At 41.3% G+C, this 13,333-nt stretch overlaps 1 protein-coding gene across 1 annotated transcript; it reads right to left on the minus strand.

The window, feature by feature from the left end:
* Positions 1 to 5,002: 5,002 nt before the first annotated feature.
* On the minus strand, positions 5,003 to 9,547 carry Tubal3 (tubulin alpha like 3). Its single transcript, XM_052729169.1, has 3 exons — positions 9,445 to 9,547; positions 7,423 to 7,523; positions 5,003 to 5,947 (listed from the first exon to the last, which is right to left on the minus strand). Exons 1-3 carry the CDS (start codon positions 9,545 to 9,547, stop codon positions 5,003 to 5,005), a joined length of 1,149 nt encoding a protein of 382 aa, XP_052585129.1.
* Between the last annotated feature and the right edge of the window lie 3,786 nt (positions 9,548 to 13,333).

A 13,333-nucleotide genomic window follows, 5' to 3' on the forward strand; every position in this document is an offset into this window, starting at 1 on the left:
TTTTAAATTTTAGTCATCCTATCTCTTAGATCAATACTCCAAGCACAGAGAAATGAATACTTTTCTGAATATTACATGTTTATGAGTAAATCTTATAAGTTCCTTGGTCACTAGTGTTCCTGAAACTGTAATAATATCTCACTTAATTCTTACAAGTATATTCCAAGGTATATGTATATATTCAGTTTTGAAGACAGAGATTACAGATCAGAGAAGTTAGAAGCCAAGGTCTCCCCTCTGTGAAGTGGCAGAGTCACATCCATTTGTTCATGAACTTTCTCTTAATCGGTGTTGTAAGCATTAGAAACACCAGCTATCCCTCACCTCACAGAGCTATCATGAGACTCAAATGATCTGCAAATGTGGAGGCATCAAAAGAGCCCCATGTAGGTACTGGGGGTCAGTAGTATGTCCCCAACATGTGAGTTTATAGATGATGAAAATGTGCAGATAATTCATGAATGTGGAAGGTTGTCCAAATCTGAAACTCATCAGTGAGAGTAGATAAAACACAAGATTCTCTTTTGGCAAGCTCCGATTCCAGAGTTCTGTCTGTGTGCACACTCAAACCCTGAGTTGAAATTAAATAGCACCTCTAAGCAAGCTAGTTGTGATGCCTTCAATGCATGGGAGGTAGACCTGGCCATATCCACAGACCACCGTTACTTTTATCATGCCAAATTTCACTTTTGTGCTGGGTAAGTGTGGCTGCAAGAACATAGCAATCCAATTCAATGATAAGTTGCTATGACTAAAGAGCTTTTAACTACTCTAGCAGCCCCAGTAAGTGGCAAAGGGAGCTTTGAGTGCACAAGAAGTAAACACTGTTCTTGGAACTTCCATGAACTCTTGGCCGATAATTGCCATTTTCCTAAGACACAATTTTTGAATTATTCTCCAAGACAGATGTGCATGAAGAATTCAATTATCTGGTGATAACTGAACAAATTCCCCAGTTTCTGTGTCCTCTCAGAGACTGTGTCATCTCTAGTGATGGCCATGCACCCTCTTAGGATGAATAGTTTGAAGGGGGTCACTTAAGTTTTCTTTGATCAAGCAGAAGGAAATTACTAATCAATGTAGAAATCCACAGATTTTCAGGCATCCCCTCTATGAGCAGGTTTTTGGTTGATCATCTTTTAGGGAAATATTAAAGGACCATGTCTGGTTCAAAATCCTGCAACTGTAACATGGACATGTGAGACTGTGTTAAGAGGAAGCACCCAGTTGGATGCAATTCATTCATGATGCTGTATAACACACTTTTAATTACATTTTATTTATTGCGTGCATGCATGCGCGCATACACAGCATGCTATTCCACAGCACATATGTGGACATCAGAGAGTAACTTCCAAGAGTCACTCTGTTCTTCCACTATGTAATTCTCATGGAACAAACTCAGGTCATTGGGCTTGGCAGTGAGTACCGTAACCAGCTGAGCCATCTCTCTGGCGTGCTAACAGACTTAAATTCCATTTATTACTTTCACTAGGTCTGCTCTCCATGGGAACAAGGGTTACAATGTTGATTCTCAGTGTTGTGTCCTCAGTAGCGATGCTCAGGATAAGCGTATGGCGTAGAAGTGACTATGTCTCAACGTTCTTGTGATAAAGAAGTTGTACATATTTTAAAATACAGTGTTTACAACATTTCAGAGCAGCTGGCTTAGAAGAAGCACATTAAGCCCTTTAATTCCTACTTTAATTATGAACATTTCATAAGTAACTTAAAGCTTAAAAGGTTAAGTAATGATTTTTCTAGTTCAAGAACATCTTGGGACAGTTAAGGGTACCCACCATATTTACAGTTTAAATCTTTAAATTTAAAAGGAATTACTAAGGGTTTGTGGGAAAGTTTGTCATACTACTACAGTCCTTAAAAGGAAATGGCATATATTAAATTTTATAGCCAATCTCAAATATTTAACACCATTTATTAAAGTATAAAAATGGTACCAAAAATGTATGTGGATCCTGTTTAAAAGCAGGTGTGTGAGCTTGCCTCACTTAAATGCTGGACATGTATAGCAGCTGCCTGTACTCAGAAATTAAATCCCAGCAACTGGAAAATAAAGGTGGGATCGCAGAGCAGGCTGAATACTACACTAGCTGAATCAGCAAACTGCATTCATCTAAGAGACCTTGCCTCAGAAAATAATGAAGAGGGTGATTAAAGAAGGCATACACAACATCTGTCCTCTGTACGCTTGTGCACACATGGGAACACCACTTGAACACACGCATGCTTTCCCACATATGAATGCACATATGCATATAAGCACACACACCACACACATACACATGAGAAAAGGCAAACCAGACTTAGAAATAGTGGGAACCACAAAGTTTATTTAAAATCTTAAGAAACAATGTTCATTTGAATATTATTATGTTGTTAAATTCTAAAACAAAATAAAATCTACAAATGTTCTTTCTTGAGGGGAGGAAGGGAGAGAGGGAAGAGGAGTGAGAGAGAGAGAGAGAGAGAGAGAGAGAGAGAGAGAGAGAGAGAGAGAGAGAGAGAGAGAGAGAAATATGCACTTCACTAGTGCCCTCTAGTGGCTATAGAAAAAAGCTAACAGGTACACTTGTAACAAAACTGTAAAGCCCTGTATAGTATATGCAAAGAGAAGAATCATCACCTATTACTTAATACCATATTTTAATATGGAGAGGAATTCCATAGCATAGTTCAGCTATTCCTAAATCCTGGACGGGAGTGACTGGAGGCTCTAGATTGCTCTGGTTATTCAAAGAGGACACAAGACTGTAAAATTCCAAGGTTTCAGGGAACAAGTAACCTTTGAATTGTATTCTACAGTAAGAGTTACATCACTGGCCATGGAGCGTGTATATACTAGAAAATGGGGAGAGACTGTGTTGGTTGGAATTTATGAGACCACTGTGACAGGTAGGAGTGGAAATGTAGTTGGTGTGAGTTGGGAAAGACTACCCACCATGTGCAGAAGTTTATACCTTAAGTCTAAGAAATGGTGAGTCATTAAATCCTGGGGCAAGGGAGCAAGATCATGCAAGCTGTGCTTAGAATGCTCAGTCATGGGACAGTGGGAGGGGGGTCAGGAAGACAGGACAAAAGTCAGGAAAGTTGTTGTGGGGGATTTAATAACTCAAAAAGGAAGACGTAAATTCTGAAAAAATTACAGAAGCAGAATCAACAGTAGCTGGTTCTATATAGAATATAAGAAACCAGGGGAGGCAGTAAAAATTAACAGTGTCATTTAGAATCTGCACAAACAGATGTAGAGACCACTAAAGAAACAACACATTTCAGGAATATAGTATATTTTTAGGAAGAAAGTGTTTAAGTGTACCTAAAGCATCTTGGAGAATGTGTCTAGAAAGTAGAAAGTTCAGTGTAAGACTTAACAGGGAAATAAAACTTAGAGATAAGAGAGTGAACAGTCCCATTTCAGATCATATGACTGTGGGATAAACAACGAGAGAGAGCCGGAAGTGTCTCCACTAGGGAAAGACAGTGTGGAAGAGGAGTCTGATGGAACACTCATTCTAAACAAGACATTTAAGCCATCCCCTTTATTTCTTTTTCTTTTTTTTTTTTTTTTTTTTTTTTTTTGGTTTTTCGAGACAGGGTTTCCCTGTGTAGCTTTGCGCCTTTCCTGGAACTCACTTGGTAGCCCAGGCTGGCCTCAAACTCACAGAGATCCGCCTGGCTCTGCCTCCCAAGTGCTGGGATTAAAGGCGTGCGCCGCCGCCGCCGCCGCCGCCGCCCGCCGCCACCACCCGGCTAAGCCATCCCCTTTAAGGCACAGGGAGCACCTCGGATGAGTGAGCAGGAAGCTAGGGAGAAGAGCTGCAGAATGCCATCCTCTAGTGTGACACATGAATTGCAATTGCTTTCTCTACTGTGATAGACTTTATCCCTTAAACCAGGAGGCAAAATACACCCCCCTCTAAGTTGCTTTTGTCACGTATGTCCTTATACCAATGAGAAAATGAGCTAATAAAGACTTCTGGGGTTGGAGAGATGGTTCCGTGGATAAAAGGGCTTGCTGAACAAGTGTGAGGAACAGAGTTCAGATCTCTAATATCCATATAAATGCAAAGTGGGCACGACTTCCCACCTGTAACACCAGTGCCCGAGAGCAAAGACAGACCTAGACTAGGTAAATCAGTGAGCTCCCAGTTCATGGAGAGACCCTGCATTAGCAAATAAAGTGGAGAGAAATTGAGAAAGACATAACTTCAGCTTCTGGTTGCCACATGAACATGCTCACATACCCATACTCCTTGCAGACATACAAACATGCACACACACATGCACACACCACACACATATATATGCATGCAAAACAAACACAACCCCAATCCTGGACAGGGCAATTGAAGAGAGGGTATGTAGTTTCTTGCCTGCAGAATACTCATACCCAAATTCTAAAAATGCCCAACAATATTCTTGTGGTTTGTTTGCTTGCTTGTTTGTTTGCTTGAATACCAAACTAAGGAGTTAAAGCCCACACTTGGAGAAAGGAAAAGAAAAATTCTAAAAGAATTTGTGATTTAATTGATGCATAATACATAGATAATAGAGAATAACATTCATAATCTTTGTGTTTTCCACCTTAGATACAGGACAGGGAAAGCAGAAACATTAAGGTTCCATACTATATTATTAGTGTTTTGTTTTGATTTGGTTTGGTTTGTTTTTTAAGGTGGAGGGGCAAAGAATAAAGTCAGGCTTTTACTGTGACATAAGAACTAATACAAAATAACTCTACCTAGAAGAGACCTAGCAGTTCAAATGACTGTAATCCTCAGAAGGTTCTCCATTAGCAGAGCTGAATTCTACTGTACACAAGAAAATATGACTGTGTTGTTGTTATTGATATATTTAATTCAATGCAGAATTTTGGATCTTGCTGATTTGATTTTTGCTTTCCTTTTATTCATCAGGTATATAAGAGCTTGGAAACAAACCATAACATTTTAACTCAGCATTCGTTTGCATAGTCATCTTTACATCAGAAACTCAGCCCCACTTCCTCATAATCTTTTTCCAGAGCAGCCAGATCTTCCCTGGCATCTATAAACTCCCCTTGTTCCATGCCTTCTGTAATATACCAGTGCAGAAATGCCTTTTTGGCATACATGAGGTCAAATTTGTGGTCCAGACGGGCCCAGGCTTCCACAATTGCCGTGGTATTGCTCAACATACACACAGCCCGCTGAACCCTGGCTAGATCCCCTCCTGGAATCACTGTAGGTGGCTGATGATTGATGCCCACCTTGAAACCAGTTGGACACCAATCAACAAACTGAACAGAGGTCCTTGACTTCATGGCTGTAATTGCTGCATTCACATCCTTAGGGACCACATCTCCTCTGTACAGTAGGCAGCAAGCCATGTACTTCCCAAGCCGAGGATCACACTTGACCAACTGGTTGGAGAACTCAAAGCAAGCAGCAGTGATGTCAGGCACAGAGAGATGCTCTTGGTAGGCTTTGTCAGCAGAGATGATGGGGGCAAGGGTTGTGATGGGGAAATGTATCCTGGGATAAGGTACTAGGTTGGTCTGGAATTCGATTAAGTCCACGTTCAAAGGCCCCTCAAAGCGGAGTGAAGCAGTAATGGAAGATATCACCTGGGCCATCAACCTATTGATACTAGCATAGGAAGGACGTTCAACACCAAGTTTGTGATGGCAGATGTCATAGACAGCCTCATTGTCCACCATGAAGGTACAGTCTGAGTGTTCTATGGTGGAATGAGTGGTGAGGATGGCGTTGTAAGGCTCCACTATAGCAGTGGAGACTCTAGGAGATGGATAGACAGAGAACTCCAATTTTGTCTTCTTGCAATACTCTAGTGAGAGTCGCTCCATCAAGAGAGATGTAAATCCCGACCCTGTGCCTCCTCCAAAGCTTCGGTAAATCAAAAAGCCCTGAAGTCCACTGCATTGTTCTGCCTGTGGAAAGAACATGCGATGTGAAAATTCCACCAGATATATTCAGAGCTAGTGAACTAGATGGTAATGGCAGCATATGAATTCTCAAGGACAAAAGACTCAGAAAGGAGGCTGGGGAGATGGCCCCATCAGCAAAGTGCTTGCCTTATAAGCATGCAGGTCTGAGTTTGATCGTCAGAAGCTACACTGTAAAAAAGAAGAAAAAAAGCTGGTCATGGTGCCATATAGTTATCACCTCAGCACTAGGGAGGTGGAGGCAGACATATCACCAGGACTTGATGACTATCCGTCTTATCCTGGTTGGCCAGGACCAGGTCATACAAGACCCTGTCTCAAACAAACAACAAAGTAGATGGAATCTGCGGAATGACAGACAAGGGGTCCTCTGGTCCCCACATGCACCTGTGTACACAAATACACACAGGAATACACACTTTAAATTGATTCAGAATGGCCCCTTTTGCCATTGTCAGCTACACAACAAACAGCTTCTTTGAAAGGTTCCTGAATGATCTTTTTGGGGAAGGCTTTAGAGTTTCACTACTGCTTGAGCAGTTCTAATTCCAAACTTCAAAATACTCCAAAATCCTCCCTTATTTTTTTTTTGAGTACTTACATGATGGCACTAATGGAAAGTCCATATCTGAGCTCATAGCAAAGGGTGGCAGTCAACACACCGGCACACTAAAAGTACTGCATAAAATTGCCTGAAGCCTATGACTAAAAGGGTTATTTGAAATGTAAATGAATTTTACATTTGACTTGTTGGCTCCCCTAAAATTCATGTACTTCTAGTCCCAATCATTCAGATAAGGGAAGCTCAGCCTATAGGAGCAATTGACCATCTTTCATTGTTTTCCATGAATTTATCTACATATGATCTGAAGGTTTTGTCAATAATAAATAAAAGAAAATTATCAATATACAGAAGCAAAATAAAGTCCCCTCCACAGGAGACAGTGTACCTCTTAAGCTACACACTACATCCAGGATGATATGAAAGGCACTATGTTGCCAGTGGTTACACCAAACCAAACTTAACAAAGGATCTGCAGATTCAAACCCTTAAAGAACTATGAGAAAGAGCAGCAAGTATCCGTCACAAAAGGTCTGCCCCTTGTCATCTCCACAAGTAGTAGTGACTATTGGAAAACAGTACATTTTAGAGAGCTTTGGAAGTCTCTGCTAACAAACACACATACCCTGCAATAGTAGAAACAAGGGTAATGGGAAGCCACCTGCCAATTGTAAAGGCTTCCCATGTAGCAGTGTAACCAAAGCCAACATCAGGACACCTAAGTATCTCCAGGAGGCCCAGAGTGAGAGGGTTGGGGAGGGAAGAGGCCAGCAAGTAAGGCTGGTGACTGCTACCACAAGATCACGAGCATCCAGCATGACCCATTCATAGCTGAAGAGGAGCCACTTGCCAGCTTTCGGATCCTTTCTAGCACAAGCTCGATGACCTCTGAGCCCACGGAGTAGCGACCTCGTGCATAGTTGTTTGCAGCATCCTCCTTTCCATTCACAAGCTGTTCTGGGTGGAAGAGTGAGTGGTACTTCCCCACACGGATCCCATCTGCAGAGAGGGAGGTGTGGTCAGTGCTTGCATTCACTCTAACTGCTGGCCCCTTTCTAACCCTGACAAGTCCTTTTCCCATGTTAGGGTTATGGCAAAGGAATGGAATTTATTCTGCAGAAATGGCTTTTCTTAGTCTAGAAAAACAAAGAAGTCTTCTTGTTGGTGTTGTTAGGCAAAGTACTATGTGTTCCAAAAGACCTTGAACTTCTCATCCTCCTGCCTCCACTTTTCCAGGGCTGGAATTACAAGTGCATACCACCATATCTGCTTTAATGTTGAGCTTAGTTACGAACTGATTACGGGGTTCCTACATGTTAGGCAAGCACTGTACCAACTGAGCTACATCCCCAATAGTTTCTTAGTTTTTATTTGTTCATAACACCCAGCAGAGCAATACTGAGCCTGTATATACACATCTTTGGCCTTACTCTTTTTTACCCAATCCATTTAAATAAAACTTTTAATATTTCCACTATATTAACATTCATTGGCATCAATCCACTTTGTCTCATCAATTTGTTATGTATTCTAACTCTATTCTAATAAGGAAAGCAGCTCTACTCTAGTATAGACAGATTGCATTTTTCTAATAAGACAGACTATTTTCCAAAGACAGTCACAAAAACACTTCCTATTATACATTTGCTTTTAGAAACCTGTTATGCTTGCATTAAAAGGTGGAGTGGGATTCATATACCTTTCCTTGTGTCTTCATAACTATCTTAACTCATTGAGACTAGGTGAAATGGCACTGTGTGACTTACAGGGATGGGTGACAAATGCCATGAACATCTGCCTTGTACCCATGAGATACTTGGTCTTGGCACCTGATCACCATGCTACAATGAGGTCTAAGCATCACAAAGACAGTCCATGTGAAGAGGGCTCAAAGCCCCAGCAGTATCCATAGCTCAGGACTCAGAACACCAACTTGAAAGCTAGGTGAGTGAACCACTATCCGAGTGAATCCCCTGGCTCCCACCTGAATCTCCAAATCACATGGAACAATGAGAATTTGTATCTTCTGAGCCCCACGCAGATTACAAATTCGTCAACAAAATAATGGTTGCTACTGCCTTACACCACTGCATTTGAAGGCAATTTGTTGTGTAGGACTAGAAAACTAATATACATCAGATCCAAACCTACCCTCCTCTCTAGCTGTTCTCGTATGACAATGCCTCCTTTCTATCTCCAATATTTCTCTAGCTGCATTTTAGAAGTTTTAGGACAGGATATTTCAAAGTCTGCCATTGTTAATGATAAAATAGCATTTGGGCTATCAAGATGGCAAAGTGGGTAAAAACTTGTTACCAAGCCTGATAGCCTGAGCTTGATCCCTGGAATCTGTATGGTGGAAGGAGAGAGACTCTTTCAAGCTGCCCTCTGACCTCCACACAAGCACCACCATGGTCCAAGGGGGAGAGAGAGACAGAGACAGAGAGAGAGAGGAGGGGAGGGTTGCTAGAGGGAGAAAATGAAGGGGAGGGAGAGGGAGGAGAAAGAGAAAATAAATAAGTGTAAATTTAAAAAAAATTAGCTTCCCCCATAAATTTAAGATTTATATGGTACCTTGTTTCTGTGGAATAATTTTCAAAAAATCTACTCTTTTGTAGAAGATAATGACAAATTTTCAGGTTCTTTGCCAATAGATTCTAGCTTTGCTCTCAGACCCAGGAAAAAAAGCTTCAGTGTTCTGCTGAAGTTTGTGGATGGATAAATTTGGAGCTTTACCTAGTTAATCCCACAGGAAAGGAGGCTACCATCCATTTGGGTATGTTTGTCATGGTACAGACTGCGGTTGGGAAAGGGCTACATGATCCTGTTCATATAGATTAGCACAATCTTGTAATCTCACCTGCCTGGTTTGTTTGAGTTGGGACTTGGTTAAAGCACTAGCAAGTCAAATTTAGATTACCTATAACAGTTGGTTCTAGGTCCATGAAAAGCGCTCTGGGCACATGCTTTCCGGCTCTTGTCTCATGAAAGAAAGTGTCTAAAGATGCATTCCTATGTTCCATTTTAGTATTTTCCAAATGATCGTGTTGACTGTCCAGAATGAAGCCATCTGGCTGGATTCCATGTTCCAGGCAATACAGTTCCCAACAAGCATCCCCGATCTGCACACCAGCTTGACCAATGTGAATGGAGAGACACTCCCTCTGGAATAAGCCACAGTGGATTAGAATAGAGTAGGAGCTTGGACAACATGAGCACTACTGATTATAAATGACAAAGACCAAACTCACTTAGAAATCACAAGAGAAATTCATTGTAATCTAAGGCAGGGGTTCTCAAACCTCCCAAAGCTGCGACCCTTTAATACAATTTGTCATGTTGTAATAACCCCTCAACCATAAAATTATTTTTGCTGTTACTTCATAACTGTGATTTTTCAGCTATTATGAATCATAACATAAATATCTGTGTTTTCTGATGGTCTTAGGCAACCCCTGAGAAAGGGTCATTTACCCCCCCAAGGGGTCATGACCCACAGGTTGAGAACCACTGAGCTAAAGTGTTCTACAAAGGAGGCCAGCTAGGTAGCTCAGCAGGTAAAAGCAATTGCCAGCCACATAAGCCTGGCACTCTGAATATAATCCCTAGAGCACATACACAAGGGGAAGAAGATAACCACCTTCACAAAAGTGTTCCATGGGAGCTGGAGAGGTGGCTCAGTGGTTAAGAGCACTGGCTATTCTTCCAGAGGTCCTGAGTTCAATTCCCAGCAACATGGTGACTCCCAACCATCTATAATGAGATCCAGTGCCCTATTCTGACATGCAAGTATACAGGTAGGCAGAACTCTGCATGCATAATAGATAGATACATAGATAGATAGATAGATAGATAGATAGATAGATAGATAGATAGATAGATAGATAGATAGATAGATAGATAAATAGATAAACAGAAGTGTTCCATGAAAAACAAGTTCCAAGGAGCAGTCACATTTCATGGAAAACTGAACCGAGGACTAAAATGGTGCTTGAATTCTCTCACGCTGGTGAGGCAGTTCAGTGACTAAAATCGTTCACCTTGAAAGCCAGATGACCTGAGTTGGATCCCTGGGACCCAGGTAAAGACAGAAGGAGAGAACAAACTCCACAAAGCCATACTTTGACCTCCATACATGGCTGGTGACATGTGCATCCTTGTATAGTCACATCATACCCACGCATGCGTGCATACACGCCATCATAATAAACAAGATAAAAAACTGTCTTTAAACTTCTTCTATCCTATAAGTAAAGCATCTACTACTACTGTGTGCTGGATGAACAATTGAGTTAGACTCCACATGTATAATCATATATAACCTACACATAACTATAATTGAGGGTAAATTGTGGGTGTGGTAAATGGGTGTTTACATCAGGCTAATTTATGCAGAAGAAAAGTTACTGGAAAAGAATAGATTTTAAATTGACCAGCTTTGTCAAATAGTAGAACTCATTGCAGACAAATTAAAAATGTTATCTCTTCAAGCCTTGAAATTTTGTTATTCATATGTGCTCTCCAAAAGGAAAAATATTCTAAGGTTAAAATTATTAAAAATTTTCACTTATTTTCCAAAACAAACAAGTCATTGTGCATAAAAATTGGAGGCTAAAGATGTAGCTGAGTGGGTAAAGGTGCCTGTCACCAAGCCTGAAGGGTAGGGATTGATCCCCAGATCCACACGGTGGAAAGAGAGAATCAGAACTGCTGTGGGGGTGTCTTTCTGTATGCTGTGAATATGTGTGGCTCCCATTGGATAATAAATAAAACTGTTTGGGCCTATGGCAAGAAAGCTTACAGGCAGGTGGGAAATCCAAGGAGAGCTACAGAGAGAAGAAAGGTGGAGTTGGGAGAGACATCAGCCGCTGCCAACGGAGCAACAAGATACCAGCAGACACCATAGCCACATGGCAACATATAGGTTAATAGTAATGGGTTAATTTAAAATGAAAGAGTTAGCTAGCAAGAAGCTGAAGCCATAGGCCATACAGTTTGTAATCAATAATGAGTTAATCATAATTAATAATTATTATTATTTTATAAACAGCTGCGGGACTGTGGGGCCAGGTGGGACCAACAAACTTCCAGCTACACAGAACTAAGTCCTTCAAGTTGCCCTCTGACCCCACACCAATGCTCTGACTGCTCTGCACCCAATAAACAAAATAAATGTAATAATTTAAAGAAACCCCTATCATATGCATAATTATATAAAGGATATTTTTCCAAATACTTTTTTTAAAGTACTTAGGTTTTTTATTATTTTGTGTGTCAATATGTGTGGGAGTTCATATTCTCAGAACCCACTTAAGTGCTTCGTGAGTAAGGCAACTCTCCTATAATTCTAGCCTGGGAAGGCAGAGATAGAAGATCCATAAAACAAGCCGTGGAGCAAGGGTAGCCATATCTCTGAACTCTGGGTTTGATTGAGAGAACCTGACTCAGTGAATAAAATAGAAGCACAATTGAAAATGATTCCTAATATCAACCTTCGGCCTCCATCTGCACGTACTACCCCATATACGTGTGTGTGTGTGTGTGTGTGTGTGTGTGTGTGTGTGTGTGTGTGTGTGTGCGTGCGCGCGCGCGCGCACACACCCACACTGAGAGAGAGAGAGAGAGAGAGAGAGAGAGAGAGAAGATATTCATGATTAAACAAACTCTAGTTATTTCTGAATAATAGAGGGGTTTTTTTTTCTTATGTAAAGGTTACTCTTTTCATCTGCTCTAATCAGCATTCATTATTTTTCTTAAAGTAAAACAACTTTTTAAGTAGTTGGGACAGACCATACATCTTAGTTAGGGTAGACCAAAAAGCAAGGTGGCAGGAAAGGGTTTATTAGGCTTACACTTCAGCATGACTGTTCATCACTGAAGGAAGTCAGGACAGGAACTCAAACAGAGCAGGATCCCAGAGGCAAGAGCTGATGCAGGGGCCATGGAGGAGAGCTTCTCACTGGCTTGCTTCTCATAGCTTGCTCAGCCTGCTTTTTTATAGAACCCAGGACCACCAGCCCAGGGATGGCAACATCTACCATGAGCTGGGCCCTCCCCCATGGTCACTAAATGAGAAAATGCCTTACAGCTGGAGCTCAAAGAATTATTTCCTCAGACTCCTTCCTGAGGTCCTTCCTCTGATGACTCTAGCTTGTGTCAAGTTGACACACAAAATCATCAGTACACCATATTAACTACTTTTTAACATAGAGAAAGAAAAGTTGAATCCTAGAAATATAGAGCAATATCTGCATTTTGATTGCCAGTGGTCCTGGACCAAGTCTGTGCTGGTCTGCACTGCCTTCTATATCCTCAAGTCCTTCAAGCTGCTTGGCCTTATAAGCTGAGGGACAATCATAAATACACTGTCTCAAAGTCTAAACTCAACTACAGACCTCAGACCTCCTACAAATTGCTGTCCAGGCCTATGTGAGCAAGAAGGCAGAGGTCAAGAACTCTGATCTGCCACACCCCAGCAATCTGATCTGGGCTCTGCCGTGCTCAGCAGCATCAAAAACGTGTACTTTGTCTCCATTGGCATGGCATACCATAGGCTTCTTTGTTGCTGAGAATTTCAGGTTCAATACTCAGAACTTCATCTTTTCTCTTTGTGTGACTCTCAGTTTCCGGTGACAATGGCTATGAACTTAACTTTCATATCACTCAGAACAAACAAATAGCATGTGAAAATCAAAACAGAACATTCCATTATGAACAAGCTTCGTAAATCCTTATCTGCCAAAGAACAATTTCATTCCTCTCCCCTCCTCTTGGACTTTAAAAGCTGTAAACACATTAACCAAACCAGA

The sequence above is a fragment of the Peromyscus californicus genome, unplaced genomic scaffold, assembly GCF_007827085.1.
Source record: "Peromyscus californicus insignis strain IS unplaced genomic scaffold, ASM782708v3 Scaffold_8__1_contigs__length_139910024, whole genome shotgun sequence".
In the NCBI taxonomy this organism is placed as follows: Eukaryota; Metazoa; Chordata; class Mammalia; order Rodentia; family Cricetidae; genus Peromyscus; species Peromyscus californicus.